The sequence below is a fragment of the Erpetoichthys calabaricus genome, chromosome 2, assembly GCF_900747795.2.
Source record: "Erpetoichthys calabaricus chromosome 2, fErpCal1.3, whole genome shotgun sequence".
Classification (NCBI taxonomy): Eukaryota; Metazoa; Chordata; class Cladistia; order Polypteriformes; family Polypteridae; genus Erpetoichthys; species Erpetoichthys calabaricus.
The window spans coordinates 108,222,375-108,239,052 of NC_041395.2; the positions used below are offsets into that span (position 1 = coordinate 108,222,375).

Here is a 16,678-nt window from a genome sequence, read left to right on the forward strand (position 1 = left end):
GCACTTCTATACATTTTCCAAGAACAACTAAGGTTGATTAAATGTGTATGTGTATATTATATGTATATGTGTTAGAAAATCAAAAATCATATTGCAGGATTGTTTACAATCAGCAGTTTGAGAGTTAAAGCTAGAAAATAAATGTGATTACATGATGCAAGACATGGAATAATTACTACTTAAATAAATAACAAATATAAATTTTATGTATGCCATTTAGGAGCAAGCTAAAATAGTTTTTTGCCATGAACAAGTCAAAGTATGCATCCATCCAACCATTTATGTTGGAAATGTAAAAGTACCTTAATAAATCACACAGTTGACTGAATGTCTATTGTGCAAATGCAGTAAATGATGTTTGTGTTTATTGCAGAATAAACACAAATCTCTATAAGGTCTCCCAGTCAGCTATGAACTCCAGATCATCCTAGGCCAGGGGTGGGCAGATTCAGTCCTGGAGGGCCGCAGTGGCTGCAGGTTTTTGTTCCAACCCAGTTGCTTAATTAAAAAACAATACAGTGGAACCTCGGTTCACGAACGTCTCGGTACACGTACAAATTGGTTTACGACCAAAAAGTTCGCCAAACTTTTCCCTCGGTTCACGACCACACACTCGGTATATGAACAAGCCAGTTTCCCTTTCGGTTTGTACATGTTCTGTCTCTCCCTGTGCATTTCCTGTGCAGCGAGCAAGACAGAGCCCGACACACACACACACACAGGCAGCGCGAGACAGAGAGAGCCACGCACACACACAGGAGTGGTCGAGAGAGGTGCGCACGTGTGTGTGCGCTAGAGAGACACACACACACACACACACAGGCGCTCCAGGCTCGCAAAAGAGAGACACACGCACACACACAGCGAGAGAGAGAGACGCATAAGGTAGAGAAGGCTTGTTTTTGTTTTCAGTTCTGTTTACAGTGATCGGTTCGTAGCCTGCATTGTTGCAATGTTACTTTTCTTGGTGGTTTATTAAATTACGGATTTTTCAAATGTTAATTTTTTCCCCTGTGCTTAAAACTCATTAAAAAAAAAAAGTGTTTTTAGCGAGCGGTTCCTAGCACGAACTATTGCAGTGTTAGTTTTCTCTGTTGTTCAAGGTTTTCTCAGTGTTATTCAATGTCTTTACATTTAGTTTACTATTACGCTGTGCATTCTATGGTGTAATTCACTATATTTGTGCTTAAAAACTAAAATAAATGTATATATATATTTATATATATATATATATATATGTATATATATATTTATATATATATGTATATATATATGTATATATATATATATATATATATATATATATATATAGATATATATATATATATACAGTTCGTACGGTCTGAAACGGATTAATTGTACTTACATACAATTCTATGGGGCAAATTGCTTCGGTTTACGACCAGAGTTTTGGAACGAATTATGGTCGTGAACCGAGGTAAATTATTTAATTTCATGGCTTGCTAGTGCTTTAACATGTCAAGTCATTCTCATATCCTAGATTTTGTTTCCTTTCTAAGGATATCATCCAAATAATTTGAAGTCTAAAATAAATGAGTAATTCTCAGTTCTTCACTTTTTTCTCTTTCCTTCCAAGTATTTAATTAAACCTAATAGTGCATGATAAATACACAAAGGTGTAAATGGAAACAAGCTAAATGGAGAAATGTTGGTTTCCTTTGTCATTGGCATCTTATTGCTAATAAGGAGCAATTAAAAACCAAGACTACAGCTGTTTAAGACTAAAATAAGTAATAAGGGTTCAACATCTTAACGAGCGAGACAACTAAGGTGAAGCTGAAGTGTTACTTGAGCAATAAGTGCTTCTTATTAAGCAATTGGGTTGGAACAAAAACCTGCAGCCACTGCGGCCCTCCAGGAATGAATCTGCCCACCCTTGTCCTAGGTGATTTGTGAAGAACACATTGATAAATTATCTGAATGTTACCAGGCAGGAAAGAGTAAAGTCTTGACAGACATTTCAGAGTTTATGAAACTTTTTTGCAGCTCTGTGAAAGTATATATTTAGTAAATGAAAGGAACGACCTGTCTGCCTATGGCAGGTATCTCTTTCTTATTCAGCTGCTTTGCAAGAAGGAGACAAAGCAGCTGTGTTGCCCATCAATCAGCCTCTGACCTCATAGAGTAGGAACTTCCAAGTATTTTTTTCATTTTGAAAGACTTGTTCTTGTAAATGTTGCAGACATTGAACCCTTGTAATATTTACTAGAGGTATATTATTGTGCCATGCAAGAACGTATATTTTTTTCCTGCTACCAGTTTATTTCAGCCTTGCTGTTAAGCATCTTTAGCTTAGTATTTGCAATCAAAATCTATCTGATCTACTTCCTGTGGGTTTTTGCCCCAACCAATATATTCATTGAAAGCCAAGATCCTGCTGTTAATAAAATACATTTTTATATTTCATGCACCTGTAGTGCTCTTTTTATACCTTGTGGGGTATTTCTAATATTGTAGATGATGCTTTATATCTCTGTGTTCAATGTTGTGGGCAAGAGTAAGAATTTGGCAATGTTGCAGTGATACCAAGAGGCTCAGGAGAATAATGAGAAGACAGGTAAGATTAAAGAGGAATAGAGGACTGTTCCATTCATTCATCCATTTTTCTGATCCCATTTCAGAATCATAAAAGGCTAGACCCTATACAGGAGGGGCCTTGTAGAGCTTGGGCAAAAAGCAACCACAAGCAGGGCAAGCAAGTTAGTATCTCCAAAAAAATGTACATGTGGCCATCCACAATATAGAACCCTATTTTAATCAAAGAGTGTCAAAGCTCTAATATCCTTTTGCCTGTAACTGACAGCATGTCTAAGTAAGAATCATATATTACAAAATTCTGGGACTTAAGTGGAACTCTCCACTTGCACTATGTGGAGTTACAAATCTGTTGGTATATGTTAATGACTACCTCATATACATACAAGAAAAAAATGTTCTTCTTGATTCCAGATCTTGAGGGTGATGCAAAGATCAGTGCTGTCTGCGGAATGCTGCACACTCTCCCGACAGAGAACTTGGCATCACTGGAGTTCCTTTTAGGCTTCTTAGTACAGGTGAGCTTACTTCTTGTAATGAAGGCTGTTGTCTGGATGCAAATAAAATGTGTTTATCCTGCTTGTTTGCTCTGGTAGCTACTGTGTGGCTACTGCTGTCATATGTTGTAAGTCTGATTTGCCAGCTCTTTGCCCTGAAACCGATAACCAGTTGACAAGATCAATATTTTTGATGAAGGTGGCAGTTTATTACATTCTGTATTGCTTGTATGTTTTGTCTGATTGCAGGTTTCTAAACAGAGTGAGTTTAATAAGATGACCAATACTAATCTTGCAGTGGTGTTTGGACCAAACCTACTGTGGGGGAAAGATGCTGCCATCACCCTGAGTGCAATTGGACCAATCAACAGCTTCACAAAACTTCTCCTCGACAACTATAAAGAAATCTTTGTGCATGGAGGCCTTCGTTAAGCTGAAATGACTTCCCTTATCCCTCTGTGTGTTAATGTAAATGCCAAATACTTTTTCAGTTTGATCATTTGCACGGAGGACACTCAACGTTTCATTTTGTGTTTGAAAAAAAGTGTGGGAGCGGGCACCCTGGTGAGGGGCAGGTCTCCAAACTCAGGTCAGCTCGCTGGGTCAGGCTTGGTTCCCCCACGCAGTGCTTTTATGTGATGCAATGTGTTGTGCTTTTAGTGGAGATATGAGTACTGAAGTGGAGTCTTCATTGGCCGTCAATGTTAGCAGAATACTGGGGGCAAGTAAATGATACTTTCCTCCACAGACTTTTCAGCCACAGAATCATTTCACCTTTTATCATTCCCCACACAACTACCTATGACCACCTCCACTACTCATAATCAACAGGCTATAGCATTTGTCCCCTCACATTTTTCACGTAGTGCACTGTAAACTCTTGTTCCCTCACGTGTCCCTCTGCTTACAGTGTTTTATGTTCATGGGTTTCACTTACTGCCAGACAAATTGAGGGGCTGAGCTAGTAAAAAAAAAAAAAAAAAAAGATTTCATTGGCTCTTGTAAAGGTGGTGTATGACTTCAAAGAAGCACCCTCAGTTTAGTTTTCACATGTCTGATTGCTGCCACTACACTTCTGCTGACCCCTCTTTATGTGATCTTCAACCTTGTCCACTCCCAACGTGAATAACCAATTCTGCACTTCACTTTTGCCTCTTTTATTCCAGAAGTGACTTTTTATATTCTGTAATTTGATATATATTGTATTAAAAAGCTTGTGAAAACATTTGTTTCTTTAATCTGTTACAAAAGTAATTATATACATACACACACAAACATACATTTTTTCTTTATTTATAAGGACATTGTTTTGTGCACAAGTTGTTCCTTTGACTGGCTCATCCTAACATCCCTCCTTTGATCCACTTCAATTTAGAGTCAGTTGCTTCAAACACAGACCGGAGTGTGTCCTAAATGTGTGCTGCTATTGTGCTAAGTTTCTGAACATGTGGCTGCTGTGTTATGATAACGAGGGATCGTTCCATGCTTTGGAGTGCTGTTCTGTTAAGCCAAGCATATTTTGTTGCAGTTTTCCTCGTTTGTTACCACCTTTATTTAACATAGTTGCTGCTTCTCATATCCACTCATTGAAAATATGGCTGTACCTGTCTGGACTTTGGTGTTAACAGTTTTTGGCCACCACTGCACCAGCTTGTGTCTGTCTGGCTGTGCCTGAGCTGTATTTGCCTGTTTTACCACAAAGCCTATTACCATCTGTCTTATCATCAATACATCCCAACCATATTGCATGCTTGTCCATTTCCATCCATAATCCAACTGATGACTAAATCTCAATGATATTAAGATAAGAAATTCCAAGCAGGCATTGCCAACTTCTTATAAGTCTGGAGCTGATTGCGAATGCTTCTGGGAAGAGGTAGAGTGTCAATGTAGCTTGTGCCTTTCATATGTTGCAGCACAGCATAGAGACAGTGCTCCTTAAGTGATGTGAAGTGCCAGCACCTAAAACCAAGCTGCAGTTCGGTCTCTGCTGAAGTAGAGCTGGCCAAGGGATAAAGAGGGGCACCCACCTGTGGCCGAGAGATAGAAAAACAGAATTAAACATGGGAAGGGGTAGTTTGTCATATGTATTGGTATAGAACAGGGGTTTTCAAACTCAGTCGTGGGGACCCACTGTGGCTGCTATAGCACACCAAACCCCCCCCAACACCTGGTATTCAATCATTCAGATGTTTGAATGTATGTGCATTGACAGCTAAAAACTGGATAACTGAGAAGTGAAAGACCTGAATGATGACTTAGGAGACTTTAGAGGGGCAATACTTTAATATTTTGAGTTGACAACATTTTCATTTTTCTTCACTCTTCTACTCTTTCTTGAAGAAGAAAAAAAACAGATTCTGTAGTGCAACAGATGTGGACTACAGAGGATTAGCAGGAGATACTTTGATGCACATGCTAGGATAATCAGTATAGACTGAGATGCTTGCTGAATAATGAACTTTGTTCCATGTGACTAATGCTGGTAAACAGAAGTAGTTCAGCTTTGTGTTTTTGTTAGTCAGGTGCAAAGTCTCTACTTGGGAGTCTTGAACAGAGGTTAAGAGATGGCAGAAAGGTCCCAGTTATTCAGACTGGTTAGCACACAACCAGGAGCACTCGGCCACTGAAATAATAAACTACTATTCACAATTTGTCTAAATTCATGACATTCCAATGTTGAACCACCAAAGACTTCATATCCATCTGATAAGCTCACCACCCTAGCCTGGTTATATACTACTCCAAAGTCAAGTAACCAGCTCACCTTATCCAATCCAGAGAAGGCCAGGCCCAGGCCCGTGCCATTTTTATAAAATTCCAGTGTTCCAGTTTGCAAGTTCAGGTGAATGCCAATGATGGTAGCTTTTTCATAGAAGGGCTCAGTATATTTTCTGTGCTTCCCCTCATGCCAAATTAATCCCTTGTAAGACAAACCCCAACTCTCTTTGTCCATTCCTAAAAATGAGAGAAGAGCACTGAAACATATTGCCAAAAAAAGCCCACTTTGGAAAGTTGACATTTCTTAACACGAATGCAGGAATGAGCTGGGTTCAACAGCTGGACACACTGAAATAAAAGGGATGGTGTCACTCAAGGCCTACAAGATTAAGAGATATATAGTCTGCATACTACCACAGTAAATAAAAGTGCAACTAGAAGTCCCAGGACTGAGCCATAGTCTTAGACTTTTGCAAAAAATGTGAAATAAAGTCCAGTCCGCTTGCTGCTAAAGATCTTATGAAAACAGAGATGGTTTGTCACCAAGTCTTTAATATGTACATTTCTATGTTCTATTTTTCACTTTAATATTTTAAGTTTGCACTTGGTAAAAATCCCACATGTTCATCAACTTATGTAGAGCTTGCTATTCTCCCTGATGTCTGTGTGCATTTTCCACCTAGTACTCTGACCCCTTTTAGCATTGGTTCTTGCTTTGTGTTCAATAAATAAGCTCTAGCCCCCAGGACCTTGAATGGGTTTAAGTGAATATTAGACTGCTGTGGAAGGCACAGTATAAAATTAAACTGGAACTGACCTAACTGGTTCATCATAACATGAATAGTATCATTTACCACTGCGTACAAAGCGCTGTGCTAGTTACGTGCCTAATTTAAATGAACGTCATAGCACAGTTGTTCTCACTTGGTTTATATACTGTACCAAATTAATCTGTATGTTTGGCGCATACTAAAACATGCACACAATCATGAAATGATAACTACACAAATTATTTTTCTTAATTTAATATGTGGGTCATGTATTTAATTATCAAGAGACCAAGTGGGGAAAAAACACAGATGTAATGTTTCTTTCTCACTCTCTCTCAACAAATTCAAATTGCAGATCTCAAATTTGTGTGCTCCAAAAAAACAATATTACAATGTGCTATAAATGAATTTCTTTTCTATAGTCTTTCATAAAGCTCTGTTAGGTCTGGCATTTCCCTTAGCTCTAATCAACATACAGTAGGTGCTAAGATAGAACAGATGTACAGATCAACACCATATTAAAATCTGTTTACTCTGTTGTTGCAGAAATCTAGAACACATAGTAATGCATGTTCTCACAGTGTTCATTTGCGGTTCCAAGTCTAAAATGTGGTCAGGTCAACTGCTGCCTGTAGAGTGTTCCAGTGTACGAGGGAAGTGTGAGAGTGTGGAATAGATCCTGGCTGTCCAGAACACTCAATATGGTAATCTATAGTTGAAGATGGGTGGATGTTGGAGTGGCATGGTAGCCTAGTGGTTAATGCTCCTGTTTTACAGCTCCATTGTCTTAGGTTAAACTCTCTGCCTATCTTGTTGTTGCTGTAACTACCCTTCCATATAACCGTCCAGAATACAGAAATTCATTAACAAAGTATTGCTGCAATTGATAATCCGAAGTTTCCTATGGAACAAATAAAAACATTGGGAAGAAAAAAAAAACCAAACACCAATCAACTTCCCACTTGTTATCTCTTACCCTGTTGATTTGAGTTGCTCTCCTATGACCATGATCTGGAATAAGCAGGTTCAGAAATGTAATAGATGTTAGAAAACATGTCTAACGATCACTGCACTAGTGCAAGTTAATGTCTGTGACATCTTCTAACCTGAACATAAACTGCCAAAGCTTTATTCAATCCATAATCTTTACTCTTCCATAGAATCTCTCCTGAAGCACAATAATGCAAATGAGAATAGAGCTGAATGCAACAAGATAGCAATTTGTAGCAAAATATCACTTGAGTGCTTGATAAAGCACAACACAATGGCTAATCATATACAGTAGTTTTAAGAAAATCTGCTGTGCCCCCCACATGACTTCCCCTTCCCCTAATTTTAGCAGTAGAAATGTTGCTGGCTAAGTAGTCCAAAGCAAACATCTGTGCCAAGCAGGTATTGAAGGAATTGTTTTAGAATTGTATTTACAGATTCACACTCCAACGTAGAGTTAAAAACCACTCTGAAAGTGATAAACTTATGTTCAGGAATGCCTAAAAAGTTATATGTACGGAAGACTAAAAAGATCAAACTTAAAAAACAGTAGTCTCAGCATCAAGATAACATATACTGATGAGTCTGTTAAATGTCTTAAGTGTAAACAAAAACAGTGCTGTACTTCCTTTTTAAGACTATTTTATGCCAACCTTGCTAGCCATCATTCTTTTTGTAAATTTCAATGTGATTGTTAATACACCCTTTTTAAAAGTTACTAAAGTGTTTACCAAGGAGAAACAAGTAGGGTAATGTGAAAAGAATACGTAGCAGCAGTAGACTGAACTTGAGTCACCAACAAAGATTAGCTCACAAGTATAAAAGTGACCCACTGTCTACTGAAGTTAATTCCCTACTGACACATGGGGCCTTTAATTGTATTACTCCAACAGTGAATTTGTGCAGCACAAATGTTACACTTCCTGCTGTAAACTGAAGTGAAACTTGCAGAGGTGGATCACAGTACTCCTCAATATAAACCAAGATTATTTGTTCTGAAGTTGTATGTTCACCAGCTGAACACATGCCTTGGCCCTTTTTATTTCTCCTGTTAAGAAAACAGAAAAGGTAGGAGAAGGCTCCTTGCAAATGAATCAACCTCCTCTGAAAATCAAAGTTGGCACAAATATCCGATTTTTCTCACCAAGTAAATCAATGAACTGGTAATCCTCCAGGTGTAGCTGGGCTTGTGTTGTCCCAACTCCCACCATTACTGATGTCCCATAAAGCGGTTCCAGGAACTGAATCTCCCAATAGTGTTCGCCATGTGTGAAACCTGCCAGAAAGAAATGAGGACCTCAGACAAGGAATGATTTCACACCCCAGCTGCTCTGCAGTTTTAAACCTATTAGTTAACAATCTATTGATATAAAATCTTGGAAAGAGATGGAATATACAGTAAGAAAACACCATCATAACCAGTCCCTTCATGCAATAAGAGTGGAGTGATCATCACTGCAATGAGCTGAGCTACAAGCAAGCAGTATGCCAGGCTCCAACTGAAAATGATTATATGAGCAGATCAACTCTTTTCTTACATTGAATGAACAAGGTTTCTAGTGTATGGTCTAAAAGCAGAGTGTGTAATGATTGCACCCAATGAATTGTACAATAAAAAGAAATTTCTGAAGGTCCATAAAGTTCTACTTTCTCCATCACACTACTTGGTAATTTATTCAATGGCGCTATGGTTCTTTGTGTGAAGAAATCTTTAACATTTGAGTGAAATCTACACTTAGAAAGTTCTTAACCATTTCTCTGTGATCTTGTTGCAGAATGTATTTTAAAGAAACTTGGATCTACTGGACTAATTCATTTCATCATTTTAACACTTAAATAATGCTCCCTTTTAATCTCCACTTGCCTAAACTGAAAAGGTTAAATTCCTTCAATCTCTCCTCCTAGTTCACACCTCTTAGTCCACAAGAGAGTGATTAATTAGGCTGATTCTGGGACTTTCTTTAGAGCAGCTGTGTCTTTTTGGTTATACGGAGACCAAAACTGAACACAGCACTCAAGATGAGGCCTCACTAGTGTGTTATTTAAATTAAGCATAACCTCCACTATCCTATATTCCACACATTGTGATACATAAACTAAGATACTATTCAGTTTCTTGATTGCTTCTGTACACTGTCTGGATGGAGATAGGGAGAAGCACACTATGGCCCCTTAGTCCTTCTCATTAAATGTACTTTCAAATTTCAGACCTCACATTGTGTATTTAAATCTAACGTTGTTACTTCATTAATGTAATAATTTATATTTTCTTACATTAAATTTCATCTGCCATAAATCTGCCCAAGCCACTATACTATACAAATCCCTATGTAACAATTTAGCTGAATCTACATTATATGCCCTTCTATCTAGTTAATCATTATCTGCAAACATAAACTTATTTATTATATTCTGATCCAGATCCTTTATGTATTTCAGCAAGAGTTATGGCCCCAGCACTTACCCTCGAGGGACACATCTTTTAACATCCCCTAGTTCTGAAAAAGTTCCCTTTACCATCATCCTTTGCTCCCTGTGTTTGAGACAATTTTGTACACAACTACAGACTGCACCCTGAATATCCACCTTTTTTTTTTTTTTTTTTTTTTTTTAAGTATAATCACTAACCGTTCATTATGGTACCTTATCAAAAGCCTTCTGAAAATCGGGATAAATAATATCACATGCACATTTCTAAACATATCCTTTGTTGTTTCCTCATAGAATTCCAGCTATCAGTGAAACATGACCTTCCTCGTCTCAAACCATGTTGAATATTTGCCAACACTCATATTCTAGACAAGTGCTGCTCAATCAGTTCCTTAATAATTGATTCCATTAACCTACCTGTGATGCACAGTAAACTCACTGACTTTTGCTTACATGGATCAATCCTATCACTCCTTTTATACAACGGGACAATATTTACTAGCCTGAAGTCTTTAAGGATTTCCTCAGTGTGCAGAGATACTCAAAAACTATGTGCCAAAGGTTTATATATGTACTCACTAACTTCCTTAAGCACTCAAGGATCGAGGTTATCTGATCCTCATGATTTGTTAGATTTCAGTCTATTTAATCTAAACAGTACTTCTCCCTCTGCAATTTCAAAATCACTACATACAATACCTTCTTAGTAGTCTCTAATGCTTTAGGAAGTTATCAACCATCTTCTTCAATAATTTCAATAAAGTGCTATTTCACTTGTCTGTACTGTATATTCTAACTCAGTGATTCTCAGCATTCAGTCCTCAGGGTCCCCTGTGCCTGCAAGTTTTTGTTCCAACCAGTTTCTTATTCAGTCACTCACCGTTAATTGATCTCATTTAATTAATTACTTGGTCCATTTTTTTCCTTTTAAGAGATGCAGTAGTGTCAGATTTACACTTACAGGAAATTAAGACATACAGTATTTGTATGTTTTCTGTATTTTTAATTGTGTACTCTGGTTGTGTTTTTTAATTCACTTTTTCTGTGGACTTTTTTTTTTAAGTTACAAATGAATACAAACAATTATGTTGATCACAGAAGACACCAGCAGAATTGACTCTGATTCCCTACCCATGTATGTGCTCATAAGTGAATAATTGTCTCAATAACCAGAGCAATTAAACATACAAAATATGTTTAAAACGAAAATTAAATTATTACTGATAAAACACATGTACATTTTCTTCATTCAGTTAAATTTTAACATTGCATAATCAGTGTGTAATTTCCAGATGGTCATAAAAAAACATAGAAACTGGGAAATAACTGTTTGCTTAATTAAGGTTCAAGTTCGGTTAAGAGAAGTGGGTCACAAGAAGAATCTGGATCTGCAGTGGCCCTGAGAACTGAACATTGAGAACCACTGTTCTAGTTTACCTTTACAGTTCCTACTACTTTTCACCCCCAGCTTGTCAGCAAGTTTACTACTAAAATATTTAAATAATCTTTTTGGGTTATATTGTGCAATATTCCTCTCAAACTGCCTTTTCATCTTCTTAATGTCTTTTTAACTGTTGCTCTCATATGCCCTATGTTAGCACTGATGTTACTAGACTTACATGCCTTATACATCATTTTTTCTTTGTAACTTCTTTTTTATCTCCTGATATATTCACCTCCGAGTTTCTTTTAATTTTCTACTGCTTCTAAATGTTGGGATGAACTTGTTCTGCATTATATGTAAAACCCTAATCCATCCCAACATCTCCTCAACTGTCTCCACACTTAAAAGCTTATCCTATTTTTTCTTACTTAGGCTTTGCTGTATCTGTTCAACATTTGCCCTACTAAAATTAAATGTAACTGTTTTAGTTTTAAAATATGCACTCAGCCAAAACACTGTATTCTGTTATGGTCACTAGATCTTAATGGTTCAATCCCCTTTATTTGCTCAATTTTATCCTGGTTATTAGAAAATGCTATATCTAGACAGGGCTCCTCCATCACTGGTATTCTAACATAACTATTAACATTCATTGATTACATCTAAAGACTCCTGTTCTTGTGCCCCACTATTTCTAAGTATAGTCCAGCTAATATTTGAGCAATTATATAGGACTATATATATATATATATATATATATATATATATATATATATAACATCCCCCTCTAAACTTAAACTTTCCTTTTTAATATTATTAAAAAGATATCAGTTTAAAATTTTTTCTACATTAGGGGGTCTATAACACATTCTTAATATGAGGTCTCAACCTCTAATGTTGTTTAGTCAAATAAAAAACATCTTCTTTATGCTGTGCTTCACCATCTAATTGAAGAAGCCTTCTATTTAAATTCTGGTTTACCTAAATGGCAACTCCTCCACTTTTTCAATTTCGCCTCTCTATCCTAATATGTACCCATCTATATGGTACTCCTCTTTATTATTTTACTAGATTTCAGTAATTTCTATTACAGTATATCAAAGTTATGTGGTACGTATAATCCCAACTCAGTTTGTCATGTGGTGGGTGCGACAATGTGCTGTATCAGTGCGTGCTCCTAACCTCTCTCTCACTTGTATTATTTTTAATATTCCCAGCATTAAGAGTAACAGTCCTTGCAAAGAACATGTCATTAACAAAGTGGCAAATCATCACACATAATGGCCTCTTCTGCCAAAACATTGACCAATCACAGCATAAAATGAGTTGTGTTACAAAAACACTAGCCAACCCCTGAAACAAATATGCTCTTTTAACAATAATGTGCCTAATCAGCACATAGAATGGTGTGTGATTCTAGAATGACAATTGATCTCCACACAAAATACACTCTTCTCCCTGAAAGAGTGACTGATTCACATTTTGAATGGCCTACTTTACTGGGAGCATAGATTGCCAGGGGAGTAAGCCAGTCTCTGCACAGAACAAGATGACCTACCAGCAGATAGATCAAATCCTGGATTCATGTTCTGCAAATGACAAATTAACTACTTAGCACAGAGTGAAACTTGTAAAAACTGTGAAAACACAGATTCAGAAAAAACACAGCAGTGTGATTTTTAAAGTGTGAGTTTATAAATCATTTAAAAATATTTATATTTTTGCTATAGCTTTAAATTAATAACTATCTTTTGTTCTTTTCTTATATAATTGTATTGAAATAATGACCAGAGTAGACACCGGTGAAAACTATATTAAATGCTGAAAGGCTGTAACAGCTTCAGCATCAGACCCACTAATGTGTTCAATAGTAAACACTGGATTAAATAATTAGAACAACTGTAAAAGCAGAATGAAAATCATGAATATGAAAATCTTAAAAAAAAGGTACAAGTTTAGTCATGTTTAAGCATCTTTTAAAAATGCACGCTTGCATTAAATATTTGGGAGCGGCTTTAGTTCCTTTTCTACAGATTAGTTGCTGTTGTACTGACAGAGTCTAGGGTACAGTTTCATGTCTTGGTCTTGTTGCAGGTTTAATTATATAGTAGTCGAAGGCTTAGTAATCCCTGTAGCTCTTTTTTTTAAATCTTGTTTCTGTTGCTTTTGATACTGTATTTACAACCTTATCATACATACAGTAATTTCTTGGTGCATTCTAATAAAAATTCACTACAATTTGTTTTGTGATTTCTGCACTGCCCCAAAAACACTAAAAGTGGAAACTAACAGCTTGACTAATTAGGCTAGGAACCAAATGAACACTGAACAAAAACTGCAGTCATAAGAGGTCCTCCAGGATGGAGTTTGAGAACCACTGGTTTAAAATGTTGGCCTTTAAACTGCAAAGACTGCCAGTAAAATACCTGCACTTGGGGTAGAGGTTCTGCCAAATGAAAAAATATTCTCAAACTAGTCCATCTTGGCAGCATTATGTGCAAGGCAAATTTTTTTTTGGACTGACCCATTCACACACAGCCACACTCACATGCTGACAATTTAGAAATGCCAATTAACCTAACACACTCCTCTGTGGGAAAAAACTGAAGTATCTGAAAATTTCGTACATACACCAACAAACCTTGGGCTGTGAGGACTCCCCTGGAACTGTGAGACAGTAATGCTAACCACAATAATAATAATGATGATAATGAAAAGCAATTTAAAGTGCACCATGACTATTGTAAGAATATAATTATATTATCAACAGACTGACCCACCTCTACTTGCATGTTCTACCAACACAGTAACGGTTTGTTGCACATACTACCTTAGAAGGCTGGTGTCTTTCAACATCTGCAATAAGATGCTGCAGATGTTCTATCAGATGGTTGTGGCGAGCTCCTTCTTCTACGCAGTGGTGTGCTGGGGAGGCAGCATAAAGAAGAGGGACGCCTCACGCCTGGACAAACTGGTGAGGAAGGCAGGCTCTATTGTAGGCACGGAGCTAGACAGTTTGACATCCGTGGCAGAGCGATGGGCACTGAGCAGGCTCCTGTCAATCATGGAGAATCCACTGCATCCACTTAACAGTGTCATCTCCAGACAGAGGAGCAGCTTGTTCCTCCCCCACACTATGCGACTCTTCAATTCCACCCGGTTAAACGTTAACATTATAAAAAGTTATTTATTGTCTGTTATACCTGCATTTTTATCACTCTTTAATTTAATATTGTTTTTTATCAGTATGCTGCTGCTGGAGTATGTGAATTTCACCTTAGGATTAATAAAGTATCTATCTATCTACATAAATTAGTTTGCCAGCAGAGTGGCCAATATCTGCACAGACAGAAAGAACCATTCTAATTACAGATTAATCATTTCCTGCATTGAATGAACTTGGCTGCCACTAAATAAATAAGTTGTTATTTAAGTACAGTGTGAGCTGTGTGGTAGAAAGAATGAGTGGTCTATTCCAATCTACTGGACAGGCTGTTTACTTAATATAAAAAAAAAATCTCCGACAAAAACCAGGACCTCTCTAAGCAGGATTAACTGTACAAAATAATAGCTTCCACTTTGTACCTTTAGTGCCCCTGACCCCTGCTGTCCCTCTACTCTCCAGGGCAGAGTCCACATGGAAGTAGACACACAGCTGATTTGAAGACAGCTGGGCAGCTGGGGACTTGGCCTTGGGATCCCATTCCCAGTATTCTGTGTTGTATCCCTGAGTAAAGGCACTTGAGAGGAGGCTCATAATTCTGCACCTAGAAGGAAATGATATACTTAAGTTCTGGCCATGGGATCATAAAGGGCAGGCAAGCAAGCAAGCAAACAAAGGCATAATTGCAAAACATAAAAAAAAATCGAGTACTTTGCGTGTTAGGCGTCTATTGAGGAAAAGCATACTCAACAGGTCGAGTGGCCAAATGCATGAAGGTATTCACCCATTCGGAGACAAAACGGGCAGTGTGGACAATTTAACTCCCCGGACGCACTTACCTGTGTATGGGCGTTGGCTGTCTTCACCTGGAACTTCCTGCTGTAAGGCTCCCTTGCAGAGCTGGACAGTCGCCTTTCGCGAACGCCCTTTCTACAGCCTGCAACCACTCCAATGAGCCTATAACAAGTCTTAACGAGAACCGCGCAAGATCTGATCCGACACAGGACAAACAGCCATAAACACGAGCGCGCGGAATACTGAACAGACTGGCGATTGTATGCGTCTAGCCCATTGAAGACCACGTGACCGTAGAGTAAGCGAGGGCGCGAGGAAGACACACGCCCTGCTCGAGTCCGGACTGCTGAGCAAAGCAGCGCCCGCCGCTTTAGGAGTTTAGCGGACTGCACTTCATGACCGCTCAGTGACTTGTGAAAGTCTGATACGGGACGGCATCTCAGAAATGCTGGTATGAAAATTAACAAGGCTAAAAAAAAAAAACAATCGAAAGTAGAAATTTCCAAACAGGTACCAAAAGAATGTAAAATTTCTTTAATATAAGTCGGTGATGGGGTGCCGTTCTTTTATTTTTGAAGTAGATAACAATCACTTGATAAAATGGGTGTAAGAACAAATATCCACTTGATAAAATGGGCGTAAGAACAACTATTTGTAATTTGATCCTGAGAACTGTTTCTTTTTTATTAGAACACAGTAGAAATTTCCAAGCAGGTACCAAAAGTATTTCTCGTTTCTTTAATTTACAGTCGGTGATGGAATGCCTTTCTTTTATTTTTGAAGTGGATATAACAGCCACTTGATAAAATGGGTGTAAGAACAATTATTTGCAATTTGTTCCTGTGAACTCTTTCTATTTTATTAGAACACGCGTAATCCAGTTAATGGTCGCGCATTTCTTTGTTAAAAAAAATCACATGCTGCCGTATTTCAATTAATAGTCTGCTTTTCCTAATTAAACAAGCTGTTCTAAACGTAGACTTCAGTTTGCAGTTGATAGCCTCACATTAAACAGTTGCATTCAGTCCAGGGTTGGTCCATAACCTTTACTGAATTGAAAAAAAAAAATTATTAAACCCTCGTAATTCAATTCAGAGTTGCGACTGAGCGTAGGATATGTCGGCACAGTGCTGGGTGCAAGGTAGGAAATAATCGGAATTCAGAATAGAGATGGATAGATACGAATCAATGATTGTTCCATATAGTTGTTTTAATCTTTGTAATCATTAGTAAATAATACACATAATTGTACCATTATGATGGAGAATAGGTTATGTGTGCGCTAGTTCGTCTTGCGGAGGACTTAATCCCTCCTGATTGCTCCCAGTGCCGATTAAATAAGCAACAGATCTCTCAGACTCAGGGCTGGACA

At 37.7% G+C, this 16,678-nt stretch overlaps 2 protein-coding genes across 3 annotated transcripts in view; one reads left to right on the forward strand and one right to left on the reverse strand.

Annotated features, from left to right (window-relative positions):
- arhgap1 (Rho GTPase activating protein 1) overlaps positions 1 to 4,278 on the forward strand; it is a 60,777-nt gene extending 56,499 nt beyond the window's left edge. For both annotated transcript variants that reach the window (XM_051922716.1, XM_051922715.1), the window contains exons 12-13: positions 2,971 to 3,074; positions 3,303 to 4,278. In XM_051922716.1, coding sequence (XP_051778676.1) covers positions 2,971 to 3,074; positions 3,303 to 3,485 — 287 coding nt within the window. In that variant the 3' untranslated portion in view covers positions 3,486 to 4,278. The remainder of the gene's footprint in view (positions 1 to 2,970; positions 3,075 to 3,302) is intronic.
- An 88-nt stretch (positions 4,279 to 4,366) lies between these two features.
- Positions 4,367 to 15,666, reverse strand: si:dkey-23n7.10 (SPRY domain-containing SOCS box protein 3). The gene is made up of 5 exons (XM_028794313.2): positions 15,351 to 15,666; positions 14,934 to 15,115; positions 8,679 to 8,810; positions 5,821 to 6,011; positions 4,367 to 5,083 (listed from the first exon to the last, which is right to left on the reverse strand). The coding sequence occupies exons 2-5, from the start codon at positions 15,103 to 15,105 to the stop codon at positions 4,853 to 4,855; spliced, it is 726 nt and encodes a 241-aa protein (XP_028650146.1). The 5' UTR covers positions 15,106 to 15,115; positions 15,351 to 15,666; the 3' UTR covers positions 4,367 to 4,852.
- Between the last annotated feature and the right edge of the window lie 1,012 nt (positions 15,667 to 16,678).